The 18,454-nt window shown below is 29.3% G+C and overlaps 3 protein-coding genes across 4 annotated transcripts; 2 read left to right on the top strand and 1 right to left on the bottom strand.

Annotated features, from left to right (window-relative positions):
• Positions 1-1,670: 1,670 nt before the first annotated feature.
• On the bottom strand, positions 1,671-9,352 carry LOC135130842 (SPRY domain-containing protein 7-like). The gene is made up of 5 exons (XM_064058273.1): positions 9,216-9,352; positions 9,108-9,167; positions 2,408-2,518; positions 2,123-2,359; positions 1,671-2,073 (listed from the first exon to the last, which is right to left on the bottom strand). Exons 1-5 carry the CDS (start codon positions 9,343-9,345, stop codon positions 1,976-1,978), a joined length of 636 nt encoding a protein of 211 aa, XP_063914343.1. The 5' UTR covers positions 9,346-9,352; the 3' UTR covers positions 1,671-1,975.
• Positions 9,353-9,659: 307 nt separating this feature from the next.
• Positions 9,660-10,715, top strand: LOC135130841 (beta carbonic anhydrase 1-like). Of its 2 annotated transcripts, XM_064058270.1 has the most exons (4): positions 9,660-9,752; positions 9,849-9,933; positions 9,983-10,170; positions 10,221-10,715. In XM_064058270.1, exons 1-4 carry the CDS (start codon positions 9,660-9,662, stop codon positions 10,620-10,622), a joined length of 768 nt encoding a protein of 255 aa, XP_063914340.1. In that variant the 3' UTR covers positions 10,623-10,715. The 2 variants fall into 2 exon arrangements, with proteins under 2 accessions (XP_063914340.1, XP_063914341.1); XM_064058271.1 differs by lacking the exon at positions 10,221-10,715 and having other exon boundaries at positions 9,849-9,929; positions 9,983-10,164.
• Positions 10,716-16,437: 5,722 nt separating this feature from the next.
• Positions 16,438-17,197, top strand: LOC135130843 (beta carbonic anhydrase 1-like). Its single transcript, XM_064058274.1, has 3 exons — positions 16,438-16,465; positions 16,517-16,704; positions 16,755-17,197. The coding sequence occupies exons 1-3, from the start codon at positions 16,456-16,458 to the stop codon at positions 17,154-17,156; spliced, it is 600 nt and encodes a 199-aa protein (XP_063914344.1). The 5' UTR covers positions 16,438-16,455; the 3' UTR covers positions 17,157-17,197.
• Positions 17,198-18,454: the final 1,257 nt, after the last annotated feature.

The raw sequence follows: 18,454 nt of genomic DNA, 5'->3' as shown, positions 1-18,454 counted from the left end.
CGGAACTCCAAAAATACAGAGTGGTTGTAAAGTGTAAGAACAAGCCAATCGAAATATGTCAAAATTTCCAATTAATAAGATATCGAGAACTCATCTGTATAGAGCTTTCATATATCGTTTTTACATCCAGTGACCTGTGAATGCGTCAATTGTCAGAATAATTATGACATTTGAACGTTCGTTGCCATGGAGATGGTTAGTTACACCTCAAAATCAGGACACTCTGTACAACCGAAAATAATTGTAGATTTGCAGCTGCAAAGATTTGAATCTCACTTACATTTAAAATTACAAACTTTATTCATAAATCATTTCAAAACCAGTGGCGTAGAAATGTACACATCTTAACAAATATCAGCGCAAAACTACTTACACTAAGCGGTTAATATTTAACTTGGTTTCTGGCTTGAAGTATTCGTAGCCATATTCGCATTATCCCCTTTTCCACCTCGTCTTCGCCAAACAACGTTCCGTTTCCACGCAGCCATTCCGTTACCAATAACTGAACCATCGACGTGACAATAAGATGGAAAACGTAAGAAAGACGTAAGTTACTTTATTAAATTTAGCCAAAATGTCTGCCATATAGAACACTGTACACTCAGCACACACCACACACCTGTTTTCATTTGTCACTAGTCACCGCTCAGATAGAAGACAGTGGAAATCACCAATCAAATCAGAGATTCATTTTTGTTCGTTTGCGATGTTGATTCCGACACTAACACTGCCTTTTAGGTTTTAACGAACGCGTATACCAAAGATATGTATTAGTGCAGCTAATTTATTTTCTAAGTTGGTTTAAGTGAGTGCAATCGTTTAAGGTCCTAGGTTATTTGTCTTGTATTGATATTAAATAATTAACAGGGTTATCGAACTGGTAGTTATTTTTTTAAAAAAAGAGGATACTTGTTAAGACAATCTGGTGCCCTACTATGTGATTAACGTTATACTTTGCAATTCGGTGTTTATTGCAGTTTGTTTCAATACTGTGTATTGCATTTATTTTTCTAAGTGATTACTTTAATGTATTAAATAACGAACATATCGTCTATCCGGATACGTTAGCCTCATAATTTGACTGATTATTTAGACTATTTTTAGATATATTTGTAGTACTTAGTTGTTTTTAGTTTGTTATCTCCTGTAATATATTTAGGTGCATGTATCATACATACGAAAATATATATACTTTTTACATGAGGATTTGTCTATAAATGAGCCCTCGCCGCTTAGTGGTGGAATCTTTATTGAATCATACATGATGTGTTAAAAGTGTTTAAATTATTGTGTAGTTATTTGTACGAACAAAGAGAAAGCGCATGAGCGTTCAAAAATAACCCTACTGCGATTTTTTGTGAATCCTTCCATTTCTAAAAACCAAAAATACAGAGTGGTTGTAAAGCGTAAGACCAAGTCAATCGAAATGTGTCAAAATTTCCAATTAATAAGATATCGAGAACTCGAGTTTTCATATCGCTCTTACATCCAGGGACCTGTGAATGCGTCAGTTGTCAGAATAATTATGACATTTGAACGTTCGTTGCCATGGACATGGTTAGTTACACCTCAAAATCAGGACACTCTGTACAACTGAAAATAATTGTAGTATTGCAGTTGCAATGATCTGAATCTCACTTACATTTAAAATTACAAACTGAACCCCTCGCTGCTTAGTGGTGGAATCTTTATTGAATCATACATGATATGTTAAAAGTGTTTAAATTATTGTATAGTTATTTGTACGAACAAAGAGAAAGCGCATGAGCCGTTTTTACAACCTAATTACGATAAATTCCAAGTACTATAACTGCTGGATGGAGATTTCTCTGGAATAGTATATACATCCAATCTTAGTTTATACATTTATACACACTTAAATTACTGTTTGTTCATATACCTCTTAACGTTAAAATAAATAATTAAAAAAATATAAATAGTATAAAAAATACTGTGATGTGATTGAGATCACGATTTAAAGCAGCGACTGCTCCAGCATGATTTTCTCGAAACCCGACGGCGGGGAATAGTTAAAATTGTCTAGGATTATATCTAAGATGGCACCATCGTCGACTGCAACAAACCAATCAAAAGTCGGCTCAGCCACCACGCAGCTACTTACCGTAGAGCGCCGGGTACACAGTCCCCTTGACGTTGGTCACTCCGTAATCAATCTCGGTTCCGTTTACGTAAAACTTGAGCTGGATGTGGTCGAACGACACACCTATCACATCGCCCTCTTGGATACCCGCGATCTCCCCAGAAGACCCGTTCGAGATGTTTATTTTGTAGAGTTCTTGCTTGTTGTGGCGGATGATGTGGTCGCTGCAGAGACACCACGAGAACTCGTCCATACCTCCTGGAAACACAGGAATGAGTCTGGTGGTGGATTAAGGAGAGGTGGTACCTTTGGTTAAACTTAAGTCAGTCTGTCGCGTCGACAAGCCTATCGACCAGGAGCCCCCTTGCTGCACTTTCACTTCGAAGTAGGACTTGGATTGGACGAGGGGGGCGTTACCTGTATTTAATTACAACAACATTAATTACACAAAATGATTTTTTTTTTAGATTATAAGAAGTAAAGGTAAAATCCGGAAGATCAACAGGTTATGGGCCCAGAGTAGTAAGTACTACGGCAGGAGTATGTGCAAAAACATTGGGTCACTTACACAAACTTCACTCTAGAAATAAAAAATTGGTCCAAGATTGTCTGGATTTTTTTTTTTTTTTGGATTAGATAATTACGGTTTTTTTTTGGAATTATTGGATTTCTTGAGTTTTTAAGTTTCTTAGATTTTATTGAATTTCACAGATTTTTTGGATTTTAGATGTTTTGGTTTTTATTGAATTTTTTCGTTTTTCTTTGATTTTTTGTATTTTTTTTTAATTTTTTGGATATTTTCGATTTTTTGGTTACTTAGACTTCTTGAGTTTTTTTAATTTCTTGGGTTGGAGGGTTAATTTTTTTACTGATTTTTTTGGATTCTTGGAATGATTGGGTTTCTTAAGTTTTTGGGTTTCTTGGATTTTTTTTAGATTTTTTTTATGTTTAGGATATTTTCGATTTATAGGAACTTGGATATATTGCACTTCTTGGATTTTCTTGTATTTCTTGAATTTTTCGGATTTTATTGGATTTTTTGAGTTTTTTAGTTTCTTGGATTTTTTTTGATTTTTTGAATTTTCGTTAATTTTATAGATATTTTCAATCTTTTTAATAATTGGATTTCTTGAATTTCTTGAGCTTTTAAAGTTTCTTAGATTTTTTTGGATTTTATAGATTTTTCGGATTTTATTGAATTTTTTCGTATTTTTAAATTGTTAGAACTGATTTGATTTTTTGTATTTTTTTTAATTATTTTCGATTTTTTGGTTCCTTGGATTTCTTGAGTTTTTTAATTTCTCGGTTTTTTTGGAGTGTTCATTTTTTTTACTGATTTTTTTGGATTCTTGGAATGATTGGATTTCTTAAGTTTTTGGGTTTCTTGGATTTTTTTATCTTTAGGATATTTTCGATTTATAGGAAATTGGGTTTCTTGGATTTTTTGATTTTTTGTATTTTTGTTAATTTTATGGATATTTTCAATTTTTTTAATAATTGGATTTCTTGAATTTCTTGAGCTTTTTAAGTTTCTTAGATTTTTTTGGATGATATAGATTTTTCGGATTTTATTGAATTTTTTCGTTTTTTTAAATTGTTAAAATTGATTCGATTTTTTGTATTTTTTTTATTTTTGGATATTTTCGATTTTTTTGTCACTTGGATTTCTTGAGTTTTTTTAATTTCTTGGGTTTTTTGAAGTGTTCGGTTTTTTTTTTGGATTTTTTTTTGTTTTTTTGCTGATTTGTTTGGATTCTTGGAATGACTGGATTTCTTGAGTTTTTGAGTTTCTTGTATTTTTTTGATTTTTTTCATGCTTAGGATATTTTCGGTTTTTAATATACTGCATTTCTTGGATTTTCTTGTATTTTTGAGTTTTTCGGATTTTATTGGATTTTAAAAATTCCTTGGATTGTTTTTTAATTTTTTGAATTTTTGGAGTTCTTGAGTTTTTTAGTTTCTTGGGTTTCTTGATTTTTTTAAATGCTTTGATTTTTTGGATGTTTGTTAATGTTATGGATATCTTCAATTTTTTTAATAATTGGATTTCTTGAATTTCTTGAGCTTTTTAAGTTTCTTAGATTTTTTTGGATTTTATAGATTTTTCGGATTTTATTGTTTTTTTGTTTTTTTAATTTTTGGAGTTATTGTTTTTTTGTTTTTTTAATTTTTGGAGTTATTGATTTTTTGATTTTTTTTTAATTATGGATATTGTCGATTTTTTGGTTAATTGGATTTCTTGAGTTTTTTTAATTTCTGGTGTTTCTCGCATTTCTTGGGTTTTAGATTTTTTTGATTTTTGGAATTATTAATTTCTGAATTTCTTCGGTTTTTGTTTTCTTTTTTTAGATTGTACGGATTTTTTAGAGTTTTTGTTTTTATTTTGGGTTAATTCAATTTTTTTCGATTTTTTGGACAATTTTTATTTTTTGTTGTTTTGGATTTGTTGAGATTTTTGAGTTTCTTGGATTTCTTGAATATTTTGAAAATTTTCGATTTTTGCAATAATTTGATTTTATAGATTTTTTTGGCTTTAATTGGATTTTCTGTATTTATTTTTATTTTTTGGATATTTTCGATTTTTTGGTTAATCGGATTTCTTGAGTCTTTAATTTCTTGGAGTGTTCGTTTTTTTTTTTTGATAATTTTTATTTCATTTTTTTACTGATTTTTTTAGATTTTTGGAATTATTGGATTTCTTGGATTTTTAAATTCTTTGATTTTTGTTTTTTTTTTTCAAATTTATGGATATTGTCGATTTTTTGGTTAATTGGATTTCTTGAGCTTTTTGGATTTTTTGATTTTAATTATTAGATTTCTTGGATTTCTTATATTTTTGTTTTTTTTTTATATTGTACGGATTTTATCAAATTTTTGTTTTTATTTTGGATTAATTCAGTTTTTTCGATTTTTTGCACAATTTTTATTTTTTGGTTTTTTATTTTCCGATTGTTTTGGATTTTTGGAATGATTGGATTTCATGAGATTTTTGAGTTTCTTGGATTTTTTAAAGATTTTGAAAATTTTCGATTTTTGCAATAATTTGATTTTATATATTTTTTGGCTTTTATTGGATTTTTTGTATTTATTTTTATTTTTTTGGATATTTTCGATTTTTTGATTAATCGGATTTCTTGAGTCTTTTTAATTTCTTGGAGTGTTCGTTTTTTTTGATAACTTTTATTTATTTTTTTACTTATTTTTTTAGATTTTTGGAATCATTGGATTCCTTGAGTTTCTTGGATTTTTTAATTTTTTTATGTTTCGGATATTTTCAATTTTTTTAATAATTGGATTCCTTCAATTTCAAATTCTTTAATTTTTTGTTTTTTTTTTCAAATTTATGGATATTGTCGATTTTTGGAATTATTAGATTTCTTGGATTTCTTCGGTTTTTGTTTTTTTTTTTTAGATTGTACGGATTTTTTCGAATTTTTGTTTTTATTTTGGATGAATTCAGTTTTTTCGATTTTTTGGACAATTTTTATTTTTTGGTTTATTTTCCGATTTTTTTGGATTTCGAAATTATTGGATTTCTTGAATTTTTTGAGTTTCCTGGGTTTCTTGGATTTTTATATTTTTTTAATATTCTGGATATTTCCGATTTTTGGGAAAAATTGGGTACATGTATTGCATTTCTTAGATTTTTTAATTTTCCGGATTTTATTAAATTTTTTTCATATCTTGTTTTTTTTATTTTTTGAAGTTTTAGAATTATTGGATTTCTTGAGTTTTTTTTTTGTTTTTTGGATTTCTTGGCTTTTTTAAATTCATTGATTTTTTCAATTTTCTTCCAATGTTCGATTTTTTTGGATAAATGGATTTCTTGAACTTTTTGGATTTTTTAGATTTTTGGATTTCTTGAGTATTTTGAGTTTCTTGAATTTCTTCGATTTTTTAATATTTTTGATTTTTTGGATAATTGAATTTCTTGTATTTTCGGGATTTTTTTCGGATTCTTTTGGATTTGAATCTTGGGTTTTTAAATTTGTTCTATGTTTTGAATTATCGAATTTCTCGAGTTTTTTTTTGTTTCTTGGATTTTTTAAATTCTTTGATTTTTTTGGATTTTTTTTTAATATTTTGTATTTTCCATTTTTCGATACATAATTGAATTTCTTGCATTTTGATTTGGTTTTTTTTGGATTTTTTTGTTGGGTTTCTTAAATTTTTAAATTCATTTATTTTGAATTTTTCGAATTTTATACATATTTTCGATTTTTTTTTATTTGAATTGTAATTCTTGAATTTCTTGAATTTTTTAAATTCTTTGAATCTTTGAATTCTTTTTAATATTTTCGATTTTTTGGATTTTTTTCACATCTTGTTTTTTTTTATTTTTTGAATTTTTAGAATTATTGGATTTCTTGAGTTTATTTTGTTTCTTGGATTTTTTAAATCCATTGGTTTTTTTACTTTTCGAATTTTGTGGATATTTTAGATTTTTTGGATAATTGGATTTCCTGCATTTCTTGGATTTTTTTGGATTTTCCGGATTTTTTTTTGGATTTTTTGATTTCTTGGGCTTTCGAATTTGTTCTATGTTTTGAATTATCGAATTTCTCGAGATTTTTTTGTTTCTTGGATTTTTTAAATTCTATGATTTTTTTGGATTTTTTTTTAATGTTTTGTATTTTCCATTTTTCGATACATAATTGAATTTCTTGCATTTTGATTTGATTTTTTTTCGAATTTTTTTGTTGGATTTTTTGAATTCTTTAGTTTTGCAATTATTGGATTTCTTGGAATTTCTTGTACTTTTCGGTTTTTTGCGTATTCTTTTGGATTTTTTGTTTCTTGGGTTTTTTGAACTTTTTGATTTTTCATTTTTTGAATATTTTATTTTTTGGAATTACTGGATTTCTTGAATTTTTTTGGGTTCTTGGGTTTCTTGAATTTTTTAAATTCATTTGGCTTCTTAGGTTCAAAATTCATTAATTTTTTGGATTTTTGCGAATTTTACGGATAATTTCGATTTTTTTTTGGATAATTGGATTTCTTGAGTTTCTTGAATTTTTTGGACTTTGTGAATATTTTAGATTTTAAATTATGTACTAGGTTTCTTGAGTTTTTTAAGTTTCTTAGATTTCTTGGATTTTTTAGATTCTTTGATTTTTTGGATTTTTTTTAAACATGTATTTTGAAAATTTTCGATTTTTTGAATTTCATGAATATTTTTCTTTTCGATTTTTTCGATAAGTGGATTTCTTGTATTTTTTATTTTTTGGGCGTTTTCGGTTTCTTTTGGAATTTTTATTTCTTGGGTTTTTTGAATTATTTAATTTTAAATTTTTTGAATATTTTATTTTTTGGAATTACTGGATTTCCCGAGTTTTTAGGTTCTTGGGTTTTTTAGATTTTTTAAATACGTTGATTTTTTGGATTTTTTTAATTGTATGGATATTTTCAATTTTTTTAGATAAATGGATTTCTTGCATATCTTGTATGTTTTTAATTTTCCGGATTTTTTGTATTTTTTGGTTTCTTGGGTTTTGCATTTTTTTTTATTTATAGGATTTCTTGAGGTTTTTTTTTTTTTATTTCTTGCATTTCTTGGATTTTGTGAATTATCCAGATTTTTTTTGATTTTTTGATTTCTTGAATTTTTGGATTTTTTAATTTATTTCAATTTTTAGATTACTTTTTTTTATATTTTGATTTGAATATTTTAGATTTTTTGGATAATTTGAATTTCTTGCATTTCTTGTATTTTTTGATTTCTTGGTTTTTGTGATTTTTTGGACCGTAGAAGCCTCCGAAATTATTTTTTATATTTTTGGAATTATTGAATTTTTTAGCTTCCTGGGTTTCTTGGATTTTTTAAATCCTTTGATTTTTTGGATTTTTTTTAATTACATATATGGATATTCTTAATTTTTTTGGATAATTGAATTTCTTGAGTTTCTTGAATTTCTTGAGGACTTTTTGGATTTTTAAGATTTTTTGAATTATTGGATTTCTTTAATTTTTGGATTTTTCCGAATTTTATGGATATTTTCGATTTTTTTGACAACTGGATTTTTTTGAATTATCCATTTTTTTTATTGTTTGATTTCTTGGGTTTTTAAAATTTTTACAATTTTTTGTTTGTTTTTATTTTTGGAATTATTGGGTTTTCTTGAGTTTTTTTTGTTTCTTGGGTTTCTTGGAATTTTTAAATTCATTATTTTTTGGATTCGTTCAAATTTTATGGACATTTTCGATTTTTTGGATAATTGAATTTCTTGTATCTTTCTAATTTCTTAGTTTTTTTGATTTTTGAATTTTTTAGTTTTTTGGGAATTATTGGATTTGTTGAGTTTTTTTAATTTCTTGGGTTTCTTGTATTTTTTAATTCTTTGATATTTTGTTGTTTTTTTTTTAGATAATTGGATTTATTGAGTTTGTTGAATTTCTTAATTTTTGAAATTATTTTTAGTTTCTTGGTGTTTAAATTCTTGAAGTTTTTAAATTTTTTGGATATTTTCGCTAGCTAACTGAATTTCTAAAATTCTTTGGTTTTTTTATATTTTGAGAAATCGTGGTTTCTTTCGATAATAACTATAAATTAACGTTGTCCCCATATCTACGCAACCAGCAATACACTAAGTAATGTTTCCAGCCGACTGCGTTTTCTGTTGACTTTACAATGGCAACTATTCCTAATACCCTCGGGTATTATTTAGTCAATAACGCACCTCAAATCAGTCAAATCCAAGCCATTACAAACCAATAATAAAACGGTAATACAAAATTCAAAGGCTCCAGTGAATATTATTTAAAAAAACATCTGATTGTATTGAGATTTACTAATAAATCTTTGGTGAATTTTCCGATATATTTACCAAACCTCTTATCGTTAAATTTGACCGAAAAATTTATGACAAGTAATAAAACAAGCAAAAAGTAAAATCCCAACAATAAAAATTACGCAAGTTGCGTTTCTGACAATTCAGTCCTTCGAACCGATCTTAACCGACTTTCTTACTAAAAAGTATCTACGTTAAAAAATAAAAGTGAACGTTACCGAGGGCTGCTCCTGCTCCGCACACCCGCTGGCCCCCTTTCACTATGACCACCTCGTAGCCTGTAAACATAGGGTTGAAAATCGGGGGTGGCCGAATGGGGTACTTACCCATAAACGCGGTGTCCAGCTGAATGGGGTTCTCCCTAGGGAGATGCGGCACGCTCGGGTTGAACTTAAAACCATCTAAACAGCCCCGCAAACAACAAAACACGGAAACGGTTGACATAGTTATTTGCATAACCTCAAACTTTGACGTTTGCGGCGTCTGACAGATGCCGGAATGACAGCTAATTAAATCAAATAATAAAAATATAAATTAGCAACAAAAACGAAGAATCGTTATCTTTGAGTTTGATGGCTGCACTTTTGAGATGATCGCTGCGATTAGGCGTTTTTTAAGGATAGGTTGCTAATCTTGGTGATAACATGGGGGCGCAGATGGTGTTCACGTGTTTCCTAGTTAACAAACAAAATCGTCCTTATCGGGCCAGTTAACATGGACTTTGAGCCCGGTGGAAGGAGTGATTGTGTTGTTTCCTGGATAGAGAAGCCATGGATCGGATTTTGCGTGGTATTATGAAGTATAGGTGTTGTAAGAAGGAGCAAATGGTGAAACAGTTTGTGAAAGTCAGAGACAACCCCATGGTAAGCGATTTTGTAAACTGCGCCATTTCGTTAGGTCTGCGCAAGCGTGGTACAAGGGTTGGAAATTCAAAAGTTTGATTTTCAATTTAATTTTAGCCGAAAGCTGTGTTCTTCACGTGTATTGACAGCAGGATGATCCCCACGAGATTCACCCAAACCAACGTGGGGGACATGTTTGTAGGTGAAGTGACCAAACTTGTGCAAAGTCGAGATAATTTTGTAATTTGTAGTTCGTAACGCCGGGAATGTCATCCCTCACTCCCAACACTTCTTGGACGAGCTCACCACCAACGAACCCGCAGCTATGGAACTAGGGTGTGTGGTCAACGACATCCGGCACATCGTGGTGTGCGGCCACAGCGACTGCAAAGCCATCAATCTCTTATACCAACTCCAAGACAGCGAATTTGCCTCTCAAGTAACCGCAACCCATATTTATTTCAGCTACTTTCAACGAAAATTTTCTAGGATAACCGGCGGATTTCGCCGCTTCGCGCCTGGCTGTGCACCCACGCCCTGAACAGTCTGGAGAAGTTCCAGCAGCTGGCAGCCACCGACTACTCCAAGCCTTTGATTTTTCAGGCTGAGACGCCTATGAGGAAGTTCGTGGCGTACATTGATCCGGAGAATAAATTCACGCTGGAGGACAAGTTGTCGCAGATTAATACGTTGCAGCAGTTGCAGAATATAGCGAGTTACGGGTTTTTGAAGAAGAGGCTGGAGACGCACCAGCTGCATATACATGCGTTGTGGTTTGATATTTATACGGGGGAGATTTATTGTTTTAGTCGCGGGGCGAAGAGGTTTGTGGTTGTTGATGAGGATAATTTTGATAAGTTGTTGGATGAGGTGGAGAAATATTATTCGTGATGGGGTGGGTTAGGGTTTAATGGTGATTTTTTATGTATTTTCTATGTATTTTCTATTTTTATATTATATATGAGTATTATTTATTGTTAATAAAGTGTCTTGATTGTTGTTGTCCGTTTTTTATCCTCTCTTTTGTGCTGTCTTTTTGACGCATTTTCGATTTTTTGTTTCTATTTTTTGTTGCTTTTAGTTGACGTTTTGTTTATCGCCCATTTTTTTCGTTTTTTTGTCACATGTTTTGTCCCTCTTTTTTTGTTGCCCTTTTTTTTCTGCCTTTTTTGCAGTTCCTTTGAGTTCTTTAGGTCGTTTTGTTTTGCCAATTTTTGTTGATTTTTTTCAGTTTTGTCGGATTTTTCCACTTTTTTTATCGTCTTTTTTACTATGTTTTTTCCTGGCTTTTAGTGGCATTTTCTTGGGCACATTTTTTGGTAATGTTTTTGTAGTCTTTTTTCGCCTTTTTTGACATTTTTTTTGGCTGGATTTTTTGTCATTCTTGTCGCTTTTGGTCACTTTTCGCCCTCTTATTCTTTATCTCTTCTGTCTATTTTTGTAGTTACTTTATTATTGCTTTTAACTGTCAAGTCAAAGTGTCACATTGTTGAATCATTTTTTGTCGTTTTTTTGAAGTCCCCTTTTTTAATTTGTATTTTGTGTCGTTTTTACATTTTTTTTGTCACTTTAGTCATCCTTTTTTTTGCTTTCTTTGTCGGTGCTATTTGTTGCATTTTTTCTCTTTTTTATCGATTTCTCATTATTTTTTCATGACTTTTAGTTGGCGTTTTTGTGGTGGCTCTTTTTTTTTGTTGCTTTTTTCCAGTCTCTTTTTTCTAACTTCTTTTGACCATTTTTTTTTGTTCCATTGCTTTTTTAAACGCTCTTTTTTGCCTCATTTTTTGTCACTTTTGTCGTTATTTTTGGTCTTTTTTGTCGCTCATTTGGTACATTTTCGATTCTTTTTTATCGTCTTTTTTCCATTTTTTGTTGCTTTTAGTTGACGTTTTGTTTATCGCTTGTTTCTTTCCCTTTTTTGTCCTCTTTCTTTTGTTGTTCTTTTTTTTCTGCCGTTTTTGCCGTCTTTTTTGTAGCTTCTTTGACTTCTTTATGTCGTTTTTGTTTTTTTTGGTTGACTTTTTGTGAATTTTATGACTTTCTTTTTATTGCTATTTTAGGCGTTCTTTTTTTGTCCCCCTTGTTTTATTTCTTCAGTTTTTTTAATTTTTTGGATTTTTTATATTTTTGAAATTATTGGATTTCTTAAGTTTCTTTAGATAGATAAGTTTATTGCACAACAGTACAAACGGTTAGTTTTTAGTCTCTTGGATTTCTTGAGTTTCTTGAATGTATTGAGCTTTTTGGATTTTTTTTTGATTTTTGGAATTATTGGATTTCTTTAATTTTTCAGTTGCTTGGGTTTCTTGGATTTTTGCTGCTCGAGCGTAACCGAAGGAAGTATTGCAATCGAGCCCATCGGACGAATGGCCACTTTTTTAAAATTCTTTGATTTTTCGGATTTTTTTAAATATTTTGGATATTTTCCGGATTTTTTTTTATTTTTTGGGGCTTTGATTTTTTTTTTATTTTGAATTTTTTAGACCTTGGAATTATTGGATTTCTTGAGATACTTGGATTTCTTGAATTTTTTATATTCTTTGATTTTTTTGGACTTTTTGAATATTTTTGATTTTTGGATAATTGAATATCTTGTATTTTTTTGATGACTTGGATTTTTTGAATTTTTTAGATTTTTCATTTTTTGGAATTACTGGATTTCTTGAGTTTTTTTATGTTCTTGAGTGTCTTGGATTTCTTATATTTTTTGATTTTTTGGATTTTTTTGAATTTTATGGATATTTATAATTCTTAGATAATTGGATTTCTTGCATTTCTTGTATTTTTTTTTTATTTCCGATTTTATTTTTAGATTTCTTTTTGTATAAGTGGATTTCTTGAATTTCGTGGATGTTTTAGATTTTTGGAATTATTGGATTACTTGAGTTTTTTGGGTTTCTTAATTTCTTGTTCTTTTTTTTAATTCTTCGATTTTTTGAATTTTTTAAATAGTTTGAATATTTTCGAATTTTTGGATAATAATTGAATGTTTTGCACGTGTTGTATTTTTTTATTCCTTGGGTTTTTCGTTTTTTTTATTTTTTGATTTCCTGGGTTTTTGAATTCTTTTGGTTTTTTGGGTTTATTAGGTTTTTGGAACTATTGTTTATTTTTTATAAAAAAAAATGGCTATTTCAGATATTTAGACCGGAAATTGTTAAATGTTCGTTTTTTTTTTTTGTAGAGATAACCATTAGTATTATGTATTATGTATAGAAAACACTATGAAGTTTAATTACTGTAATAACTGTAATCAAGTTTTTTTAGTTCTTTTTGGAAGGTTTTTTTGTGCTTTTATTTTTATGTTTTTTATCGCTATTTTGGTCATCTTTTTTAGCTTTTTCGTTTTTGGTGATTTTTTGACAGTTTTCCATCTTTTATTATTTTTTTGTCGCATTTTTTGACTTTCTTTTTATCCCTATTTTTGCCCCCCTTGTTTTATTTCTTCCGTTTTTTAAATTTTTTATATTTTTGAGATTCTTGGATTTCTTGAGTTTTTTTTGTTTCCTTCTCCTGGGTTTCTTGGATTTTTTAAATTATTTGATTTCTTTGATTTTTTGAATTTATGGATATTTTAATTTATTTTGGATAATTCGATTTCTTGAGTTTCTTGAATTTATTGGGCTTTTTGGATTTTTTGATTTTTGGAATTATTAGATTTCTTTAATTTTCCAATTTCTTGAATTTTTACTTCTCGAGCGTAAGCGAAGGAAGTATTGTAATCGAGACCATCGGACGAATGGGGACTTTTTTAAAATTCTTTGATTTTATGGATTTTTTTAAATATTTTGGATATTTCGATTTTTTGGATACTCGCATTCCTTCGATTTTTTTAATTTTCCGGATTTTTTTGGATTTTATGGGGCTTAGATTTTTTTTGTTATTTTGAATTTTTTAGATTGTTGGAATAATTGGATTTCTTGAATTTATTGTTTCTTGGGTTTCTTGGAATCTCTAAATTCATAATTTTTTGGATTTTTTCAAATTTTATGGATTTTTTTGGATAATGGGATTTCTTGAATCTGTTGGACTTTTTGGATTTTTTTGATCTTTAGAATTATTGGATATCTTGAGTACTTGGATTTTTTGGATTTTTTAAATTCTTTTATTTTTTGAATATTTTCGATTTTTCGTTTTTTGGAATTACTGGATTTCTTGAGTTTTTTAAGTGTCTTGGATTTCTTATTATTTTTAATTTTTTGGATTTTTTTGAATTATATGGATATTTTTAATTTTTAGATAATTGGATTTCTTGCATTTCTTGTTTTTTTTTTAATTTTCCGGGTTTTTTATTTTTTTAGTTTTTTTATTTCTTGGGGTTCTTGGATTTTTCAAATTCATTGATTTTTTTGGATTTTTTCTTGATTTGAATATTTTCGAGTTTTGGATAATTGAATTCCTTGCATTTCTTGAATTTTTTTGATTTCTTCGGTTTTTAATTTTTTGGATTTTTTATATTTTTGGTTCTTGAGTTTCTTGAATTTCTTGAAGGCTTTTTCGATTTTTTAGATTTTTTAAATGAATTGATTTTTTAGATTTTTTCGCAATTTCTAGTTATTTTCGATTTTTTGGATAAATGGATTTATTGTATTTCTGGGTTTTTTTTTAATTTTCCCGATTTTTTTGGAATTATTAGATTTCTTGAGTTTTTTTTTCTTTCTTGGGTTTCTTGGAATTTTTACATTCATTATTTTTTGGATTTTTTTCAAATTTTATGGATATTTTCGATTTTTTTGGATAACTGGATTTCTTGAATTATTGGGTTTTTTGAATTTTTTTGATTTGTTTGATTTTTTGAATTTTTAGATTTTTGGAATTACATATTTTATTTCTTGAGTTTCTCGAATTTATTTGGCTTTTGGGATTTTTTAATTTTTGGAATTACTGGATTTCTTTAATTTTTCAATTGCTTGGGTTTCTTGGATTTTTACTTCTCGAGCGTAAGCGTGTCCATCAGACGAATGGCCACTTTTTTAAAATTCTTTGATTTTTTTGGATTTTCTTATATATTTTGGATATTTTCGATTATTTTGGGTTTTTTGAATTTTTGGGGTTTTGATTTTTTTTTTGTTATTTTGAATTTTTCAGATTGTTGGAATTATTGGATTTCTTGAATTTTTTGTTTTTTGGGTTTCTTGGAATCTCTAAATTCATAATTTTTTAGATTTTTTCAATTTTTTTGGATAATTTGATTTCTTGAATTTCTGGGTCTTTTTGAATTTTTTCGATCTTGGGAATTATTGGATTTCTTGAGTTACTTGAATTTCTTGGATTTTTAAATTCTTTGATTTTTTGGATTTTTTTAATATTTTCGATTTTTTGATTTTTTTTTAAATTGTTAACTCGTATTTTCGATTTTTGGATAATTGAATATCTTGTATTTTTTTGATGTCTTGGAATTTTTCGGATTCTTTTGAATTTTTTATTTCTTGAATATTTTTCACATTTTCGGTAATTGAATTTCTTGTATTTTCTGTTTCTTGGGTTCTTTAAATTTTTTTGGATTTTCCATTTTTTGAATATTTTATTTTTTGGAAGTACTGGATTTCTGGAGTTTTTTAGGTTCTTGGGTTTCTTGGATTTTTTAAATTCGTTGATTTTTGGATTTTTTTAAATTTTGTGGATATTTTCAATTTTTTTAGATAAATGGATTTCTTACATTTCTTGTATTTTTTTTTATTTTTCCGGATTTATTTTGTATTTTTTTATTTCGTGGGTTTTTGCATTTTTTTTTTTTTTGATTTTTTGAGATTATTTCTTGTTCTTCGGTTTCTTGGATTTTTCAACTTCATTGATTTTTTGGATTTTTTTCGAATTTTATGGTTATTTTCGATTTTTTTGGATAATTGGATTTCTTGAATTATTGGGTTTTTTGAAAATTTTCGATTTTTTCTTACAATTTAATTTTTTGTAGCTATTTCTTTTTGTATTTTTTGATTTTTGGAATTATTGGATTTCTTTAATTTTTCAATTGCTTGGGTTTCTTGGATTTTTACTTCACGAGCGTAAGCGAAGGAAGTATTGTAATCGAGTCCATCGGATGAATGGGCACTTTTTTAAAATTCTTTGATTTTTTGGATTTTTTTTAATTTTTTCGATATTTTCGGTTTTTTAGATACTTGCATTTCTTGGATTTTTGGGGTTTTGATTTTTTTTTTTTTGTTATTTGGATTTCTTGGATTTTTTAAATACTGTGATTTTTTTAATATCTTCGATTTTTTGGATAATTGAATTTCTTTCATTTCTTGTCCTTTTTTCGATTTCCTGGGTTTTTTGGATTTTTTTCGATCTTTTGATTTCTTGAGTATTTTTAGTTTATTCGTTTTCTCTGATTTTTTAAATTCTTTGATTTTTTTGGCTAATTGGATTTCTTGAATTTCTTGGGGTTTTTGGAATTACTGGACTTCTTTAACTCTTTTTTTACATTTTTTGGATATTTTCGCTTTTTTAGGTAACTGCATTTTTTCCCTCCCATTTTAATTGCTGTGTTTGTCGTTTTCTTTTTTTATGGGTCTTTTTATTCTCCCCTTTTTATCGTCTACTTTTATTTTTTTTGCCGCATTTTTTGGCACTTTTTGGCACATTTTCGATTCTTTTTTATCTTCTTTTCCCATTTTTGTTGTTTTTATTTGATTTTTTTTATCGCCCGTTGTTTAACGCTTGTGTTCGCATTTTTTGTCGCTTTTTGAAGTCCCCCTTTTTTACCCAAACCAACGGGAGGGACATGTTTGTAGGTAAAATGACCCAAAATTTGTGCAAAGTCGAGGAAATTTTGTAATTTGTAGTTCGTAACGCCGGGAATGTCATCCCTCACTCCCAACACTTCTGGGACGAGCTCACCACCAACGAACCCGCAGCTATGGAACTAGGGTGTGTGGTCAACGACATCCGGCACATCGTAGTGTGCGGCCACAGCGACTGCAAAGCCATCAATCTCTTATACCAACTCCAAGACAGCGAATTTGCCTCTCAAGTAACACAAACCCATATTTATTTCAGCTACTTTCAACGAAAATTTTCTAGGATAACCGGCGGATTTCGCCGCTTCGCGCCTGGCTGTGCACCCACGCCCTGAACAGTCTGGAGAAGTTCCAGCAGCTGGCAGCCACCGACTACTCCAAGCCTTTGATTTTTCAGGCTGAGACGCCTATGAGGAAGTTCGTGGCGTACATTGATCCGGAGAACAAATTCACGCTGGAGGACAAGTTGTCGCAGATTAATACGTTGCAGCAGTTGCAGAATATAGCGAGTTACGGGTTTTTGAAGAAGAGGCTGGAGACGCACCAGCTGCATATTCATGCGTTGTGGTTCGATATTTATACGGGGGAGATTTATTGTTTTAGTCGCGGGGCGAAGAGGTTTGTGGTTGTTGATGAGGATAATTTTGATAAGTTGTTGGATGAGGTGGAGAAATATTATTCGTGATGGGGTGGGTTAAGGTTTAATGGTGATTTTTTATGTATTTTCTATTTTTATATTATATACAGTAGGGTGATTCAAAAAAAAATAATAATTTTTTTTTTCGTGCAAAGAGGTTCAAAAGTTTCTTTTCAACGTAAAAAAATACCAGTTAAAATTTGAGCTCTTAATATTAATATTAAGACCGTCCGCATCGCGTTTTTCTATTTCCCATAAGAATAACATGGGAAAATTTTTTTTTGCACCTTCTGATTTTTATTGCTAGCCCGTCGTGTGTCGTGAAAAAAATTCAATCACATATTTTTATAGAGAATTGAACGCTCTACAAAAAGTGTCTCCTATGATTTTGCGAGAAACCTGATAGTTGAAGAGTTATTTTAGGCTAAAGCACGGTGTATAATAAGTTAGGTGTTACGACGAAGCGTATTCACCGTGCATCGACTTGACGCCGGTTTAGTCACGATGAGCGGTCGAGAGAGACAGACAGCGGCGGCCTGTAACCTCTCACTTAGATCTGTTTAGCAGCGTTTGGCGGGCTTTTTCCCTCTCTAGGTGTGACAGATTTTGCTAGGTTTTCTATGCGATTTCTTACTTGTTTTTTGATTTATCAATAAAAATGGGTAAAAAATGTGTTGTGCCTAATTGTTCTAGCGAATACAATAGTAATCCCGAAAAAGTGTCGGTGTTTCGGGTACCTAAAGACAGATTACTGGAATGGCACTTTTATTGCAGTAGTGAACTGCTGCTTTTGAACAACACTTTGCACTAAAAAATACTGGTCGTCGCTATAGTAATAGTAGGCATTTTATGTTGAATTTTATTTTTACTTAAAACAATAACTTCCTTTTTATCGGTTATGTGTTATGTTTAACATTCAAGGAACAGCATTTATGTTTATTTTCAGAGGGTTTTTGAATGCGATATGTATTTTTTCTTTATTCCACATAAACTATATTTATTGCAGAGATTTTTCGGCACAATTCGACAAGCAGGTTGTGCCAATGGACATCCCTTATCTACAACTCTTTGCAGCTATACCGAATGTTATCGGTTTATAAATTATTAAAACCTCCGAAATTTGGTAATTGCACACAGATGCAGGAAAATAGTATGCAAATCATTCGTTATCATTTAATTACTCCAAAAATATTTTTGAAACAAATACCAGAATGCGGGAAAAATCATGTTGAGAAAATAAAAAGGAAAATTAATAGATATTTACGATATGTGTATCGTAATGTGGAATTTTACGATACGCGATGGAAAAATTGTCCAACGAGCCGAAGGCGAGTTGGATAATCCAT

Source organism: Zophobas morio, unplaced genomic scaffold, assembly GCF_036711695.1.
Source record: "Zophobas morio isolate AGI-343-1 ecotype UQ-CSIRO unplaced genomic scaffold, CSIRO_AGI_Zmor_V1 ptg000018l, whole genome shotgun sequence".
NCBI lineage: Eukaryota > Metazoa > Arthropoda > Insecta > Coleoptera > Tenebrionidae > Zophobas > Zophobas morio.
This window is presented reverse-complemented; position numbering and strand designations above follow the sequence as displayed.

What these genes read in the sequence shown, in the direction of transcription:
- LOC135130841 (XM_064058270.1), top strand. Translation starts at nt 9,660, where the DNA reads ATGGATCGGATTTTGCGTGGTATTATGAAGTATAGGTGTTGTAAGAAG. An exon ending in AAGTCAGAGACAACCCCATG is followed by an intron (nt 9,753 to 9,848) that starts GTAAGCGATTTT and finishes ATTTAATTTTAG; the next exon opens with CCGAAAGCTGTGTTCTTCAC. An exon ending in ACAGCGAATTTGCCTCTCAA is followed by an intron (nt 10,171 to 10,220) that starts GTAACCGCAACC and finishes AAAATTTTCTAG; the next exon opens with GATAACCGGCGGATTTCGCC.
- LOC135130842 (XM_064058273.1), bottom strand. Translation starts at nt 9,345, where the DNA reads ATGCAAATAACTATGTCAACCGTTTCCGTGTTTTGTTGTTTGCGGGGC. An exon ending in GCTGGACACCGCGTTTATGG is followed by an intron (nt 9,168 to 9,215) that starts GTAAGTACCCCA and finishes CTATGTTTACAG; the next exon opens with GCTACGAGGTGGTCATAGTG. An exon ending in CGGAGCAGGAGCAGCCCTCG is followed by an intron (nt 2,519 to 9,107) that starts GTAACGTTCACT and finishes AATTAAATACAG; the next exon opens with GTAACGCCCCCCTCGTCCAA.
- LOC135130843 (XM_064058274.1), top strand. An exon ending in ACAGCGAATTTGCCTCTCAA is followed by an intron (nt 16,705 to 16,754) that starts GTAACACAAACC and finishes AAAATTTTCTAG; the next exon opens with GATAACCGGCGGATTTCGCC.